We start from the raw sequence: 13104 nt of genomic DNA, 5'->3' as shown, positions 1-13104 counted from the left end.
ATTGTCCTAGAAAAGAAACATCTGGAATGTGTCTCTATGCAGGCAGGTCATTCAAACACTTCTTTCAAAGCCTACTTTTGATGCCCGTCTGCATAGCAGCAACAGCTTCGAGGGCAAAACACAGTTTCAGGGGAAAACAATGGTTCTGTGGGAGCCCCTTTCTTTGCTGAACATAATTTATCCCTTGTTTGTAATTTCCAAGGACAATGTATAATTTCAGCTGGAGTAGCTCCACACTATTTACACATGACTCTTGGCAGTGGTCATAAATTCTGTTTCCTCAGAACTGCCTGGTCTGGTGGCATGGCGTTTGTCTTTGCTGACACATCTGTCAGCCAGAAGCTATTCACTAGCTGGGATCGCGTCTGAGAGGGAGGGACAGCAGGGACAACAGATAAACTTCTTTGTCGATTTAAAGGAGCTCTATTCCTCCATTTGGTGAAAAAGAAAAAAAATACACAAATCCTTTCGTTTGGTTAAGGATGGATGATATGGCTCTTTGGGGGGACATTTAAATGGTCACCAGCCATGGAGATTATATATATATATTTTTTATTTTCCACATTATTTTGAGGCTGCTGATATGTCTCAAAGGATTTGATTTGTACAGCTGACTTATTGCTGTGTGAATGGTGGGGCCAGTATATGTGACTGAAAAAAAAAGGATGTTTTAGTCTTGTCTATTTTCAGTGTGTTTATTTGAACAACTCCCTAAGGACGAGTTAAGAACTGATTTGTGGTTACCGTACCATTTCCTGTCCCTAACCCCTTGGTTCCTGTTTTTATTACAGACTCAGCATTTCTCATCCAGGTTGTATTTGACCTTGAAGAAAATGCTGCTGGAGAGTGTGGCTGTGCCCTCCACGATTTCTCATACGAATTTCTTAAATTTCTCATGCTAATGTGATGAGCTTCCTGAGGAGAATTTATTTCTCCCTGTGCTCTTTCGTATTTGGGCATATTTCCTGACTAATAAACTGATAATCAGCACTTTCAGCTACATATATAAGGCATCTTACAGAATCTGTTAGTTCTGAAAGAAATATATATATTTAAAGTGCCATATCTCAATTTTCCTAAGCATCCATTCCTCACTTGGGCAAAAAATATGTAATGTGACTAAAACAAACAAAAAAGTTGTAAGCCACTATATAAGAACATTTTTTCTTTTTTAAAAAATTGCCTTTATTTATTGAGAGAGAGAGAGAGAGAGAGAGAGAGAGAGAGAAATTGATGTGAAAAAGAAACATCAATCAGCTGCCTCCTGCCCCTTGCCAGGGATTGAGCCCAAAACCCGGGCATATGCCCTGACCAGGAATTGAACTGGTGACCTCTTGGTGTGTGGGATGACCCTCAACCAACTGAGCCACATCGGCCAGGGAAAGAACATTTTCTTTTTTTTTTCTTTTTTAAAAATATATTTTATTTATTTTTTACAGAGAGGAAGGGAGAGGGATAGAGAGTTAGAAAGATCGATGAGAGAGAAACATCGATCAGCTGCCTCCTGCACACTCCCTATTGAGGATGTGCCCGCAACCAAGGTACATGCCCTTGACCGGAATCGAACCTGGGACCCTTGGGTCCGCAGGCCGACGCTCTATCCACTGAGCCAAACCGGTCAGGGCAGAACATTTTCTTTTAAATGGAGGATTTCTAAACTAATATCAGGAGGGAGAGATGTAATAACAGAAAAAAAATTTTACCGGGATTGCTGCTGCAGTTCCCAAAATGTACAGGAAAAAAAGCACAGTCTTCATGCTTCCAAGACCTGTGAACCAAGAAGATAATTAGTAGTGGTGGGTAAAGTTTCCTTACGTATGAAAGGCTAAAAGATAATCTTAGCAAATATTGAGCGTGATACTGTCCTTTGTATTTACAGGTGATTGCTGTCTTTGTGGACTAACGTGTCTGCAAAGACAGATTAATGACAGTTTTGACCCAACGGTGTCCCTGTGAGGACTCCTTGATTTTTTGGCCCCGCTGTATTGGTGGAAACTGTCTGTGCTTATGACTGTGTGTCCTTGAATGAAAGCTCTATGCAAATCTCGGGTCTTAAGACTTGGGAATATTCAAAGTGCAGTTAGCAGTCACAAAGTGAAGAAATAGGGTGTGAAAAAAAGTCTCTTTGGTGGTGAAGAAGCCCACACATTCAGGGAAGAGTTTTAGGCATGAGACATCGTACTGCACTGAAGGGGCCACCAACGTTCACCTAATTTAGAGCTTTCACGTTGGCAATCTGTGAGTTGGTGGTGGCCTGCAAATGGGTTTGGTTTGGTAGGCAGTGTGCATTTTAAATTAACATTGAAAACTCTGGAGGTTTCACGTAAAAGATCCACATATGCAGTTTCTCTTGAACCATTGGCCCTCTCGGCAACAGCAGGCTCTCATGGCGACAGTTGGCTAGGTCTGAGTAGAGACTGTCCTGTGTAAGGGACGCTGGCATTTGTATTTGGTTTGTTTCACTTTTGTTATTTGCTTGCATTTTTGAGTTCAGTTAGTTCCAAACTAACTTTTTTCAGTTTAGAGATGAGACAAGTGAAACAAACAGGCTAAGTAAATTGGCCTCTAGGTGAACTCTCTTAAAAGGAGTGGGCAGTCTACAATTTCTTACACAGTGTCCTTAAGCCTGGTAATCTGAACTCTGACTGAGATTCACGATACAGTTTTTAATCGCTAATAGAGATTTTCTATCTCTGAAACTCCCAGAAATAGTAGATAACTCTTTTAAATTACTTCTTGCAATAATAGTTTTATACATACATGTATTACAGAGTTTTAAATGACATTAAATAAACCTTTAATGAGGTTTAAAAAGAAAGTGAGTAGTTTGATAGTTACCTCAATATTTTAAGCTAACATGCTTAAATGGATATTTAAAGGAAGGTCTGGGGGATGGGAGTGGGGTGGAGGGGATCGATGGGGGAAAAAAGAGGGACATCTGTAATACTTTCAACAATAAAGATAAATTAAAAAATATATATGCGTATGTTTTGTCCATCCCATTTAATCAACAGAGATTTTTGTTTCTTCATCTGATTTATATTTTTATTACTTATTATTCTTATTTATTTATTTATTTATTTATTTATTTTTAAGAAGCATAGGAATTACTACAGGTATTTGGTTCTAACTTCATTAGCAAATAATGTTTAAAAAAATGTATTTTTATTGCTCTACCTGGTTGGCTCAGTGGATAGAGTGTTAACCCACAGACTGAAGGGTCCTGGGTTTGATTCCGGTCAAGGGCACATATCTCAGTTACAGGCTTGATCCCTGCCCCTGGTCAGGTCATGTGCAGGAGGCAACCAATTGATGTGTCTTTCCCACATCGATGTTTCTCTCTCTCTGTTTCCCTTCCTCCCTGAAAAATCAATGGAAAAATATCCTCGGATGCAGATTAACAACAACAACAAAAATATGTATTTTTTATTGATTTCAGAGAGGAAGGGAGATGAAGAAAGAGATAGAAACATCAGCGATGAGAGAGAATCATTGATCGACTACCTCTTGCATGCCCCCGACTGGGCATTGAGCCTGCAACCCAGGTGTGTGCCCTGACCAGGAATTGAACTGTGACCTTCTGGTTCATAAGTTGACGCTCAACCATTGAGCCACACAAGCCGGGCAGCAAATAAAGTTTTTATTGAAGAAAAGGAGGTTATAGGCGTGAGCACAGAAACATGCCAGAAACAAATTAGAACTCATTCTCACCTATCCCACTATTTGAACATCTCGAGGTAGACCTGGATTAGGGAACAGTGCTTTGGAAGGATGGAGAGAAAAGCTGCACATAGGAGGTAATTTGGGATGGAGTATGGAGGAAAAACTCAAATCGTGTATAACCTTAAGTAATAATCCATTCTAGTTTTAATAAAAATAACATGTACTCTGCTTGGGGAGTTTAATTCCCCTAAAGGCCGCCTCTGAAAATGACTCTTCATTACTTAAGTAGAAATTCAGAGTACTGACAGTGAAATGTGTGTTACATTATTTATACCTTTAAATAAACATTATATAGAACTAGTAATGGTGTATAACAGATACCAGGTTATATTATCAAAGTGCGTTGGGTTTATCAGATTTATAACTGGGATATTATCTTATTTGATCATTTTAACAACTTCATTGATATGGTAGATGAACAGGCCTAGAAAGGTTATGATAGGTCACACTCAGGGTCAAAGAGCTGTTAAGAAGGGGAATTGGATTGGAACCCAGCTTCCCTGGCTCCTGTTCTGGTACTCTCCCAGCTCACTTGTAAATAAAGATCTTCATTTACCTCTTACAGAAAGATGCTGGGAAGGAGAAAAACAACAAACAAATAACCCCAAACCAGTATTGGAAGAAATTCAGAGTTCACTTTGAATTAAGGGGTTCCAAGCATTTTAAGGTTTAAGGTTTTTGCCGATGTGGCAAATAAATATTTTTCTGCGTTGGGGGTGGGGTGGGGGGTGGGGGGGGTGGAGGCTGATCATAGAAGATTGGCTGGTTTACTTGATAGCAAAAGTCCCTTTCAATAATGCCTTTTAGTCCAAACAAGGCCTTTGCATAGAAATTAAAGTTCCCTTAAATGAAGAACATGTCTAAATAAAAGCTTGTAGCATGTTAGAAATGGTCTTTGGGAAAGTTATGTATGAGGATAGACCAGTGAAAGACTTAATAGGAGGAAATAGCAATATTAAGGTGAGAGGTGGTCAGAGCATTGAATTTTGGCTGTGGCCTTGGAAATAGAGAAGAGAAAAATAGATTCAGTTTGTACTGGCCCCTGAGAGTCAATTGTTAAATTTTCAGAAATTTAGTTGACTATTAAATAAAGCCATTATTAAAAATTAAATTATACACACATATACTTAAATTAATAATATCAAACAAAGAAAATAAATACTCAAAACTCATCACTTCACACGTATTATGCTACATTTTACTGTTACTTACTCTCTTATGGTTATTTTTGCCTGTTGTATCTGTAGGTGGAAATACTATATAATGTGCTACTGTGCATCTGTTCCCAATTTTGTTCAGTGATGTCATGCTAGTAGTTTGAAATTAGCCATAGTGGGAGGATTATACCATGGAAATCATCAAATACTGCTCAATTTATCTCCATCCTTCCCCAAAGCTGATTGCTAAACATTCATCAGCATATTGAGTTGTACACTTGAAACCTGTATGGTTTTGTTAACTAAGGTCACCCAAATAATCTCAATTAAAAATATTTACCAGCATATCAATGGAAAATATTTAAAAGCAGAAGAGATAAGATTTAATAACCACTTGGATATTGTTGGAAGAAGAGAAGGAAGAGTCTTAGGCTATCACATTTCTAATTTGGGCAAATGGGTAAATGGTAGTATTAATCACTAAGGTAAGGAATTAATAAGAGGAAGATCAGGTTTTAGAAGAAAGGTGATGCATTCGTTTTGGACTTGTTGAATTTGAGTAGAGCTATACTTGAATAAGTGCATCTGCAGGTAAGCATTGATCGGGGGGTTAAAGGTATACCTTGGGTGCTGTGGGCATGAGAAGCTATATAATGAGTAGAGCAGAGGGCTGAGGCCAGAAGCCTGGTGAGTGAAGACCATTAGGTCCATTAGAGGATGGGAAGAGCTAACGATACAAAGGATGAGAGACAGGAGTTTCATATAAGAAAAAGAGTGTTAAATGTCCCAGAGAGGCCAAAGTAAACAAGGCCAGGAAATTACCCCCTGCTTTGGGAATTACAGAGGTTACTGGAGAGTTGTGGGAGAGGAGTTGTGGGGCAGTAGTGTTGGTAGAGCCAGTCTGTAGTGACTGAGGAGTAGGTAGATAGTGATGAAGTAAAGACAGCGGGTGTGAAGATGGTTGTCTATGAAAGTAAGGAGAGTAAAGGGAATGTGTGATCACAGGCAAATTTTATTTGTATTAAAATGTAGTCATCCAAGTGCTTTTTACGCTTACAGGAAAGCAAAAGAAACCCAAATGAGCCCAGCTGGCATGGCTCAGTGGTTGAACATTGACCTATGAACCAGGAGGTCAGGGTTCGATACCCATCAGGGCACATGCCAGGGTTGGGGCTCCATCCCCAGTGTGGGGTGTGCAGGAGACAACTGTTCAGTAATTCTCTTTCATCATTGATGTTTCTATCTCTCTCTCCCTCTCCCTTCCTCCCTGAAATCAATAAAAATATATTAAAAACAAGAAAAAAAGAAGCCTACATGTAAAGATAGAGGAGAAGAGAGGAAATGTGGTAAGCAATGATTGCCCCAGTGACCCACAACTCCTGGGCTGTATGCCATGGACTTTGGCCTTGGCCTTGTGACTTGCTTTAGCCAATGGGAAATTAGCAAGCACGTTGCCAGCAGAGGCTTGGCAAGCACTTGCACACTAGAATTTGTCCTCCTGTGAAAGCCATCTGCCATGCTATGAAAAAGTTTGGACTACTCACCAGCTCAATCGTTTAATGATAAGCAACCATGCAGAGAGAAACTTGGAGGATGAGAGACCATTTGGGATGGCTCAGCCTTAGCTGAGCTCCCAGCTTGCTGGAGCCACATGAGTAATTCCAGACAAAATCAACAGAAAAACCACCCAGTTGAGTCCAGTTCAGACTACAGAATCATGTGCAAATAAGGGAGCTAGTTTTAAGCCATTTAGCTTGGGAGTGGATGGTTATGCAGGAATAGATACCTGAAATAGGGGAAAACAGTGAAGTTGCCTGAATCATTGTGTAGCTAATATTGCACAGCAATTCATGACATAAACTCTGAAACAGGTCTTCCTAGACATTACTACTGAATTTGCATAATCCTGAGTAAATTATATAGTTTTTTTTTAAGCCTCTTTTTTAAGTTCTTTACCTGTACAGTGATGATGAGGATAAAGTGAGGTGATAGGATCTCAGTAAGCCCTTGATAAATATTTGCTGGTCTAATGTTAAAGCACAGGTGGAAGGTTTAACTCTGAAGAGAAGGAGGGATTCTTACTTTCTTTTTTTTTTTTCCAGAATAAACAGAGAAAAGCTTAACTGTAAGGATGTGTTGAGACAAGGCCCCAGGGATATCAATTCATTCAGTCAGACGTGGCTACTCCTGCCTTATATTTATATAGCATTTTATAGTTTATAAAATATTTTCTTATATGCTGTCTCATTTGATCCAATAAGAAAAGGAGAGTAGATAACATCCTATATTATAAAAGCCCAGCGACCCAACAGCAGAAAGACAGAACGATGCTCAACGCAGGAGCTGCCCCCTGGTGGTCAGTGCACTCCCACAGTGGGAGTACCACTCAGCTGACTGGGATGAGCGGCGCTCCCGGGAACAGCTGCTTAGAGGGAAGGCCCACAGCCAGCCATTCCCACAGAGGCCAATCCCCCAGGCCACACCCCCCACCAGTGCACAAATCCCTTGCACTGGGCCTCTAGTTTAACTACAAGAAACAGAAGTTTGGAGAACATAAATTTTTACTTGGCTCAATGTGCAAGGGTACGAGGTGAGCAAGAACTAGACACTACACTTTGGACTCAGAACCCAGGGTTCTCACATGGTTCAGCAGAACAAGCTGCAGACTAGAAATCAGAGGTTTTGGCTTTGGGCCCTGGCTTTACTAAGAACTAAATGCTACTTTGAGCAATTACTTAATGTCTCCAAACCTCATCTATAGAAAAGAAATGACAATTCCTTCCAGTGTCTAAGGGAGCCATTGAGGTGGGGGAGCTCTCCGTAAACTCTGAAGTAACATAAACATATAAGTGATGATTATTCCATTGCTCTGCCTGGTGCCACTCATCAGTATTATCACTATCGTCATCTATGCTGTGTATTAAGTGATAAGGGAAATGAACCTTTAGTGTTCCCTTACTTTTTCTCCTCTCTCCTTTCATGTCTTCTTCCCCTTGCAGGATTTCAAGCTGCCCAGGCCTCCTAGTTACATAATATTTTCACATTTAATTCACTCATTAAACAAACTCACTTGTCTTATATTTCATGCATTTAAATTCCATTTAAAAAATATATTTTATTGATTTTCTACAGAGAGGAAGGGAGAGGGATAGAGAGTTAGAAACATCGATGAGAGAGAAACAGCCATCAGCTGCCTCCTGCACACTCCCCACTGGGGACACGCCAACAACCAAGGTACATGCCCTTGACCGGAATCAAACCTGGGACCCTTGAGTCCGCAGGCTGACGCTCTATCCACTGAGCCAAACCGGTTAGGGCTAAATTCCATTTTTTAAATATGCATCTCATCTATACTTAGAATATAAGAATGTTCCTGAATTAATGTCTTTTCTATTCTCAGGTAAGAGGTATTTTCACCGTGGCTTTAGCCCAAAGGAGCTACTAGATAGAATGCTGAGAATCTTGGCATAGCTGTGGGAGAGACATATTAATACAAAAAGTATAGGGTTTGTCCCATGACCTTCAGTGGCTAGCTGTGCAGGGTTTTTTGAGAGTCAACCTCAACATTTCCTGCATGGTCCCTGATCATTTACTGTGTCCCAGGATGGAACTATTTTCAGGGGTCTCATGTTTATTTATATTTCCCTCTGGTAATTGAAAACAAGACTTAAAGACAGAATATGGTTGTCACTTAGAATGATCCAAGTGGGAAATTACCTCAAGGTGTCAATTATAAAGCAGATGCCTGCGTTGCATTTTTGAAGATAAGACCTTGTGGAACAATCCAGTACCTAGAATGGAGAAGGCCTTGAGTTTCACATTGTCCTTCAAACCAGTCACTGGGCATTTCTGTCTCATGAGCTAATTGTATTTGCCACACACACTGATATAATTAATTTCCCGGCCTTTAGCTTCTTATTTTAAGAATTGAACAAATGTGCTGGGAAACAAGAGATATTTTGAAAACAACTGTCATACTGAAGTCTACAAGGAGGCTTAATTAGCTGATGCTTGCAAAGTACTTTGAAAATGAAATCCTTGATGTTCTTGCTAAGTATGATGAATATAGTTTATTATTGGATTAGTAAAAAGTCATATACAGCATGTCCCCCAAAATGTATATACACTTTAACAGCTGATGGCTCAATTTTGAAAAAGAAATGTATGTTAATAAACATTGCATTTATATATTTCAAGACATTCAAATTTGGTGAGTACTTTCTACAAAAGCAGATTGTTATTTCTGCAGAAAGAGCAAATAAAATTCTAGGAGAAAAATGCAAAAATTAGACACATTTTATTTATTTATTTATTTTTTTATGGTTAATCCTCACCTGAGGATATTTTTCCATTGATCTTTTAGAGAGAGTGGAAGAGAGGGAAAGACAAAGAGAAGCATCAATGTGAGAGGAACACATCAACTGGATGCCTCCTGCACACACCCTAGCCAGGGCCCAGGCCGGGGAGGAGCCTGCGACCACAGTACATGCCCTTGATCAGAATTGAACCCATGACCCTTCAATCTGTAGGCTGATGCTCTATCCACTGAGCCAAACCGGCTAGGGCAAAAATTAGATACATTTTAAAATGCAGAGTTATTATTCTTCAAGGCTTAAATACACAGTGTTTGCATGAAGTTAGATAAATATTATTTTGCCCAAATGTATGAGCTTATTCAAAGGCAGTGGCATAGCTGAAAGAACACTTGGTATAGAACTGGAAGATCTAAGTTCCAGACCTGAGCTACCTTAAGCCAGCCAAGAGACTTTGGGCAAGTGACTGGTTTCTTTATCCACAAAATAAGAAAATGATAGTACATTTCCTATTTATTTTTAGGGTTGTTTTGAGATCCAAATGTGATCATATAGTCATTTGGCAATTTTACCAACTGTAAAAATGAGTTGAAAGATACCATTTATTTGAGACACTCATATGGCAAAAAATGGCTTAATAACCCGAATAATTATTACTTCTCAGAGACTTGAATTGATTTCTTTACTTAGTTATTTCTTTCTTTCCTCTGCACTACTGTTTCTTTTCATGGGTGGAGAGAGGTTAAAGGTGAGAGACGTTGGGGAGCTTTGAGGAGAGCCTTTTCCTTCACAGTGGTTCTCAACCTTCTGGCCCTTTAAATACAGTACCTCATGTTGTGACCCAAACATAAAATTATTTTCGTTGCTACCTCATAACTGTAATGTTGCTACTGTTATGAATCGTAATGTAAATATCTGATATGCAGGATGGTCTTAGGCGACCCCTGTGAAAGGGTCGTTCGACCCCCAAAGGGGTCGCGACCCACAGGTTGAGAACCACTGTGTTAGGAGCAGAGTGCCAAAGACCAAACTTTCAGGAGAACCTCACCTGGATTTCTGAAAGATGACAGCTAAACCGCCTTTCTTCAGTATGGCCTTCCTGGGGGAAGCCAGGATTTGGAATTTCAAATGCTGGGAGTTCTTCAATTGGCTGGAACCATATACCACCCAAGCAAATGTCCAGATGGAACATTTGGCATGGCAGAAAGAGTTTTCCCATTAAGAACCAAACATCCACAACCATCAACTCTATCCAAGTCATGTGGGTAGCTGTTTGGAGACAATTTCGAACATTTCCCCTTAAACATGTATAAACTCTCTGGTACAGCAAAGATGGATGTAAGTTCTTCCCTGCTCTTGCGTGGAGGTGGAGTTGAATTTCCCTCCCCTTGAATCTGGACGGGTCTTAGTGACTTAGTCTCTCAAATTGTTGTGACAGAAGTGATTTCAAAGGTTGGTTTGTAAGAAGCCTTGGAGTTTTGACCTGGATCACTCGGAACCCTCATTTTGGGAGCCACAAGCCACTTTGTAAGAGACTGGAATGCCACAGAAGACACTGTTCAACAGTCCCACAGATCCCAGCTTTCCATCTGTCCTCACAAAGACACAGGACATGTGAGTGGAGCCACTTCAACTCTCTAGAGCAGCTCAGCACCTCTGGGTGACCTGCCCAAACTCCTGACCCACGAAATCCCAAGACATTATGAGACTGTTGCTATTTTTAGTCACTAAGTTTGTAAGCAGCAATAAAGAATTGGAATAAACATTAACTATCTTGAGTGAAATAGTACTCAAGTATATTCATTAGTAGTAGAATCACTTATGTTCATCAAAGTCTTATTTATTGAAAAAGTAAGTTTTTATTATTGACTATTTAATATGGTAGCTAATGTGATGGCTTACAGTGTTTGAGATTTTATTATATGCCAGGTACAATGCTAAGCACTTCACCTGTGTACATACATGTATTCCCACTTGTCACCTGATCTCCACATCATGTCCATCCCGTGAGAGCTTCCTGAACATCCCTCTGTGCCACGGTGCCCAGTCATGAGTGACCGGATGTGAGAATTTCAAATGGGTGGCTTTTCAGGGACACTCTTAAACATCTCTTTCTATAGCTCAGGAGAAGTTCTTTCTACATTCTCCTCTTCTATAATGTGTAATTGAAGGATTACTTTAATTATATTTAGAGGATCCCCATGACTTATCTTTGGCTAGATTGTGCAATAGCCATGTTTCCACACTTTTTCATCATGCCTTTCAGAATTCCTCATCTTATTGTACTGCTCACCACTACTGACCTCGCTGGGTCCTATTTCACAACTCCATATGGAATGTGTTCATGGAGGCATACTCTGTTCTCTCCCTCAGGCATTTGCTAACCCTTCAGAAAGTCTCCGCCACACCCTGGCCTGTGGTGTAGAGGAAGAAATTATTTTGGTTATATTTATTTTTCTTTGCTCAAATCGTATTATGGTATATGTCCTCTCATTTCCTCTTGACCTGTGAAGGCAGGATTTTCTCCCCCTCTCCTTTTTGCGTATTCTTTGGGGAACAGGCATTTGAGTATGGCCAGACATGGATGTACGACGAAACTAAAAAGGTCTCAGTTGGTACAAGCTCCTTACAAAGCCCTGTACTTGATTTTGATTTTTTCCTATTTTTTTTTTTTTTTTAAAAAGAGAACCCCACACATTGTGTAAACATCCTGTTAATAAATTCCGAGTCCACTCCTGCGTAAGGCTCACCTGAAGGCCTGTAGCATTTGCTGCAGGACTTAATAATATCTGAGTGATTTTCTGCATAGTATTAATAGCATGACAACTCACCGTTGGAAGCCTACCTTATCACTGAAATGACCAGAAACATTAATCTTATTCTTTTTCTGCCAGCTCTCCTCTCTACCCCCTAATTTATTTTATTCTCTACCTTCCTGGAATTTCTTTTCCTTGAATGCCAGGTTCTTAGCTTTCTCTTCTGACTGCTCTTATTTGAATTTCCCTTATTTGTTAAACTCTGCCAACATAAAATAAAACCTCTTTGGATTCGGTGGAAATTGTCTCTCTTCTTTTTTTAAAATATATTTTTATTGGTTTCAGAGAGGAAGGGAGAGGGAAAGAGCTAGAAACATCAATGATGAGAGAGAATCATTGATGGGCTGCCTCTTGCATGCCCCCCGGTGGGGATCAAGCCTGCAACCTGGGCATGTGCCCTTGACCGGAATCAAACCTGGGACCCTTCAGTCTGCAGGCTGACGCTCTATCCACTGAACAAAACCAGCCAGGGTGTCTCTCTTCTTTTGTTAATAGAGCAAGTTGGTTGTTAAGTTCTGCTAAAGTTGGGAGAGGAATTTCAAGTGCTTTCAGCTCTTTGAATGCACAAAGAATTATTTACTGGGGTAGTTGTCTCCCAGGATTAAGAAAAACAGCAAATCATACCTAAAAACAGTTCCAAGTAGCCTCATTCTCATGGTGCTGGGACCCATGGGGAACAATGGTGGGCTTTGATGAGTAGTTCTTGTGTGAACCACTAATGAAAGCACTCTGTCCAGGCAGCAGTCCCTCCAGGATTCAGCACGCGGTGGGCACTTCTCATTTGCATTGGTGAGGGGCAACACATTGCAAAGGAGAAGCAATCGGGTGCCCCAGTGGTGCAATGTTACTCATTACCTGCCTTTTCTGAAAGAAGCAGAAACAATAAACCCTAATGGATTTCACGGCTGGGGATTGAAGGATTCTTTGAAAATAGGTTGGAAACGCTTAGCTTATTTATGCCTGACAAGGGTAGTGCTAGAAAATTCATTAGAGCAAGGAGAGGAGACAGCTGGCCTGCAGCTGGGAATCCTGTCTCTCCCACATGGGGAAGGGAGTTTCTCTCTGAATATCTAGATATTTTTCATTTGTTCCCCC

General features: G+C 40.3%; 1 protein-coding gene across 3 annotated transcripts in view; it reads right to left on the bottom strand.

Moving 5' to 3' along the window:
• Positions 1–13104, bottom strand: part of SPARCL1 (SPARC like 1) — a 62259-nt gene that overhangs the window by 17431 nt on the left and 31724 nt on the right. For 2 of the 3 annotated variants that reach the window (XM_070393131.1, XM_070393139.1), the window contains exon 2: positions 1704–1768. In XM_070393131.1, the coding sequence (XP_070249232.1) occupies positions 1704–1768 (65 nt within the window). Of the gene's footprint in view, positions 1–1703; positions 1769–8597; positions 8672–13104 lie in introns of all 3 variants that reach the window. The other variant, XM_070393146.1, reaches the window with a different exon arrangement.

Source organism: Myotis yumanensis, unplaced genomic scaffold (assembly GCF_028538775.1).
Source record: "Myotis yumanensis isolate MYYU_CA2020_CCGP unplaced genomic scaffold, mMyoYum1.0.hap1 SCAF_1, whole genome shotgun sequence".
Taxonomy (NCBI): Eukaryota; Metazoa; Chordata; class Mammalia; order Chiroptera; family Vespertilionidae; genus Myotis; species Myotis yumanensis.
Note: the sequence above shows the minus strand (reverse complement) of the source record. Positions and strands in the feature narration are given on the sequence as shown.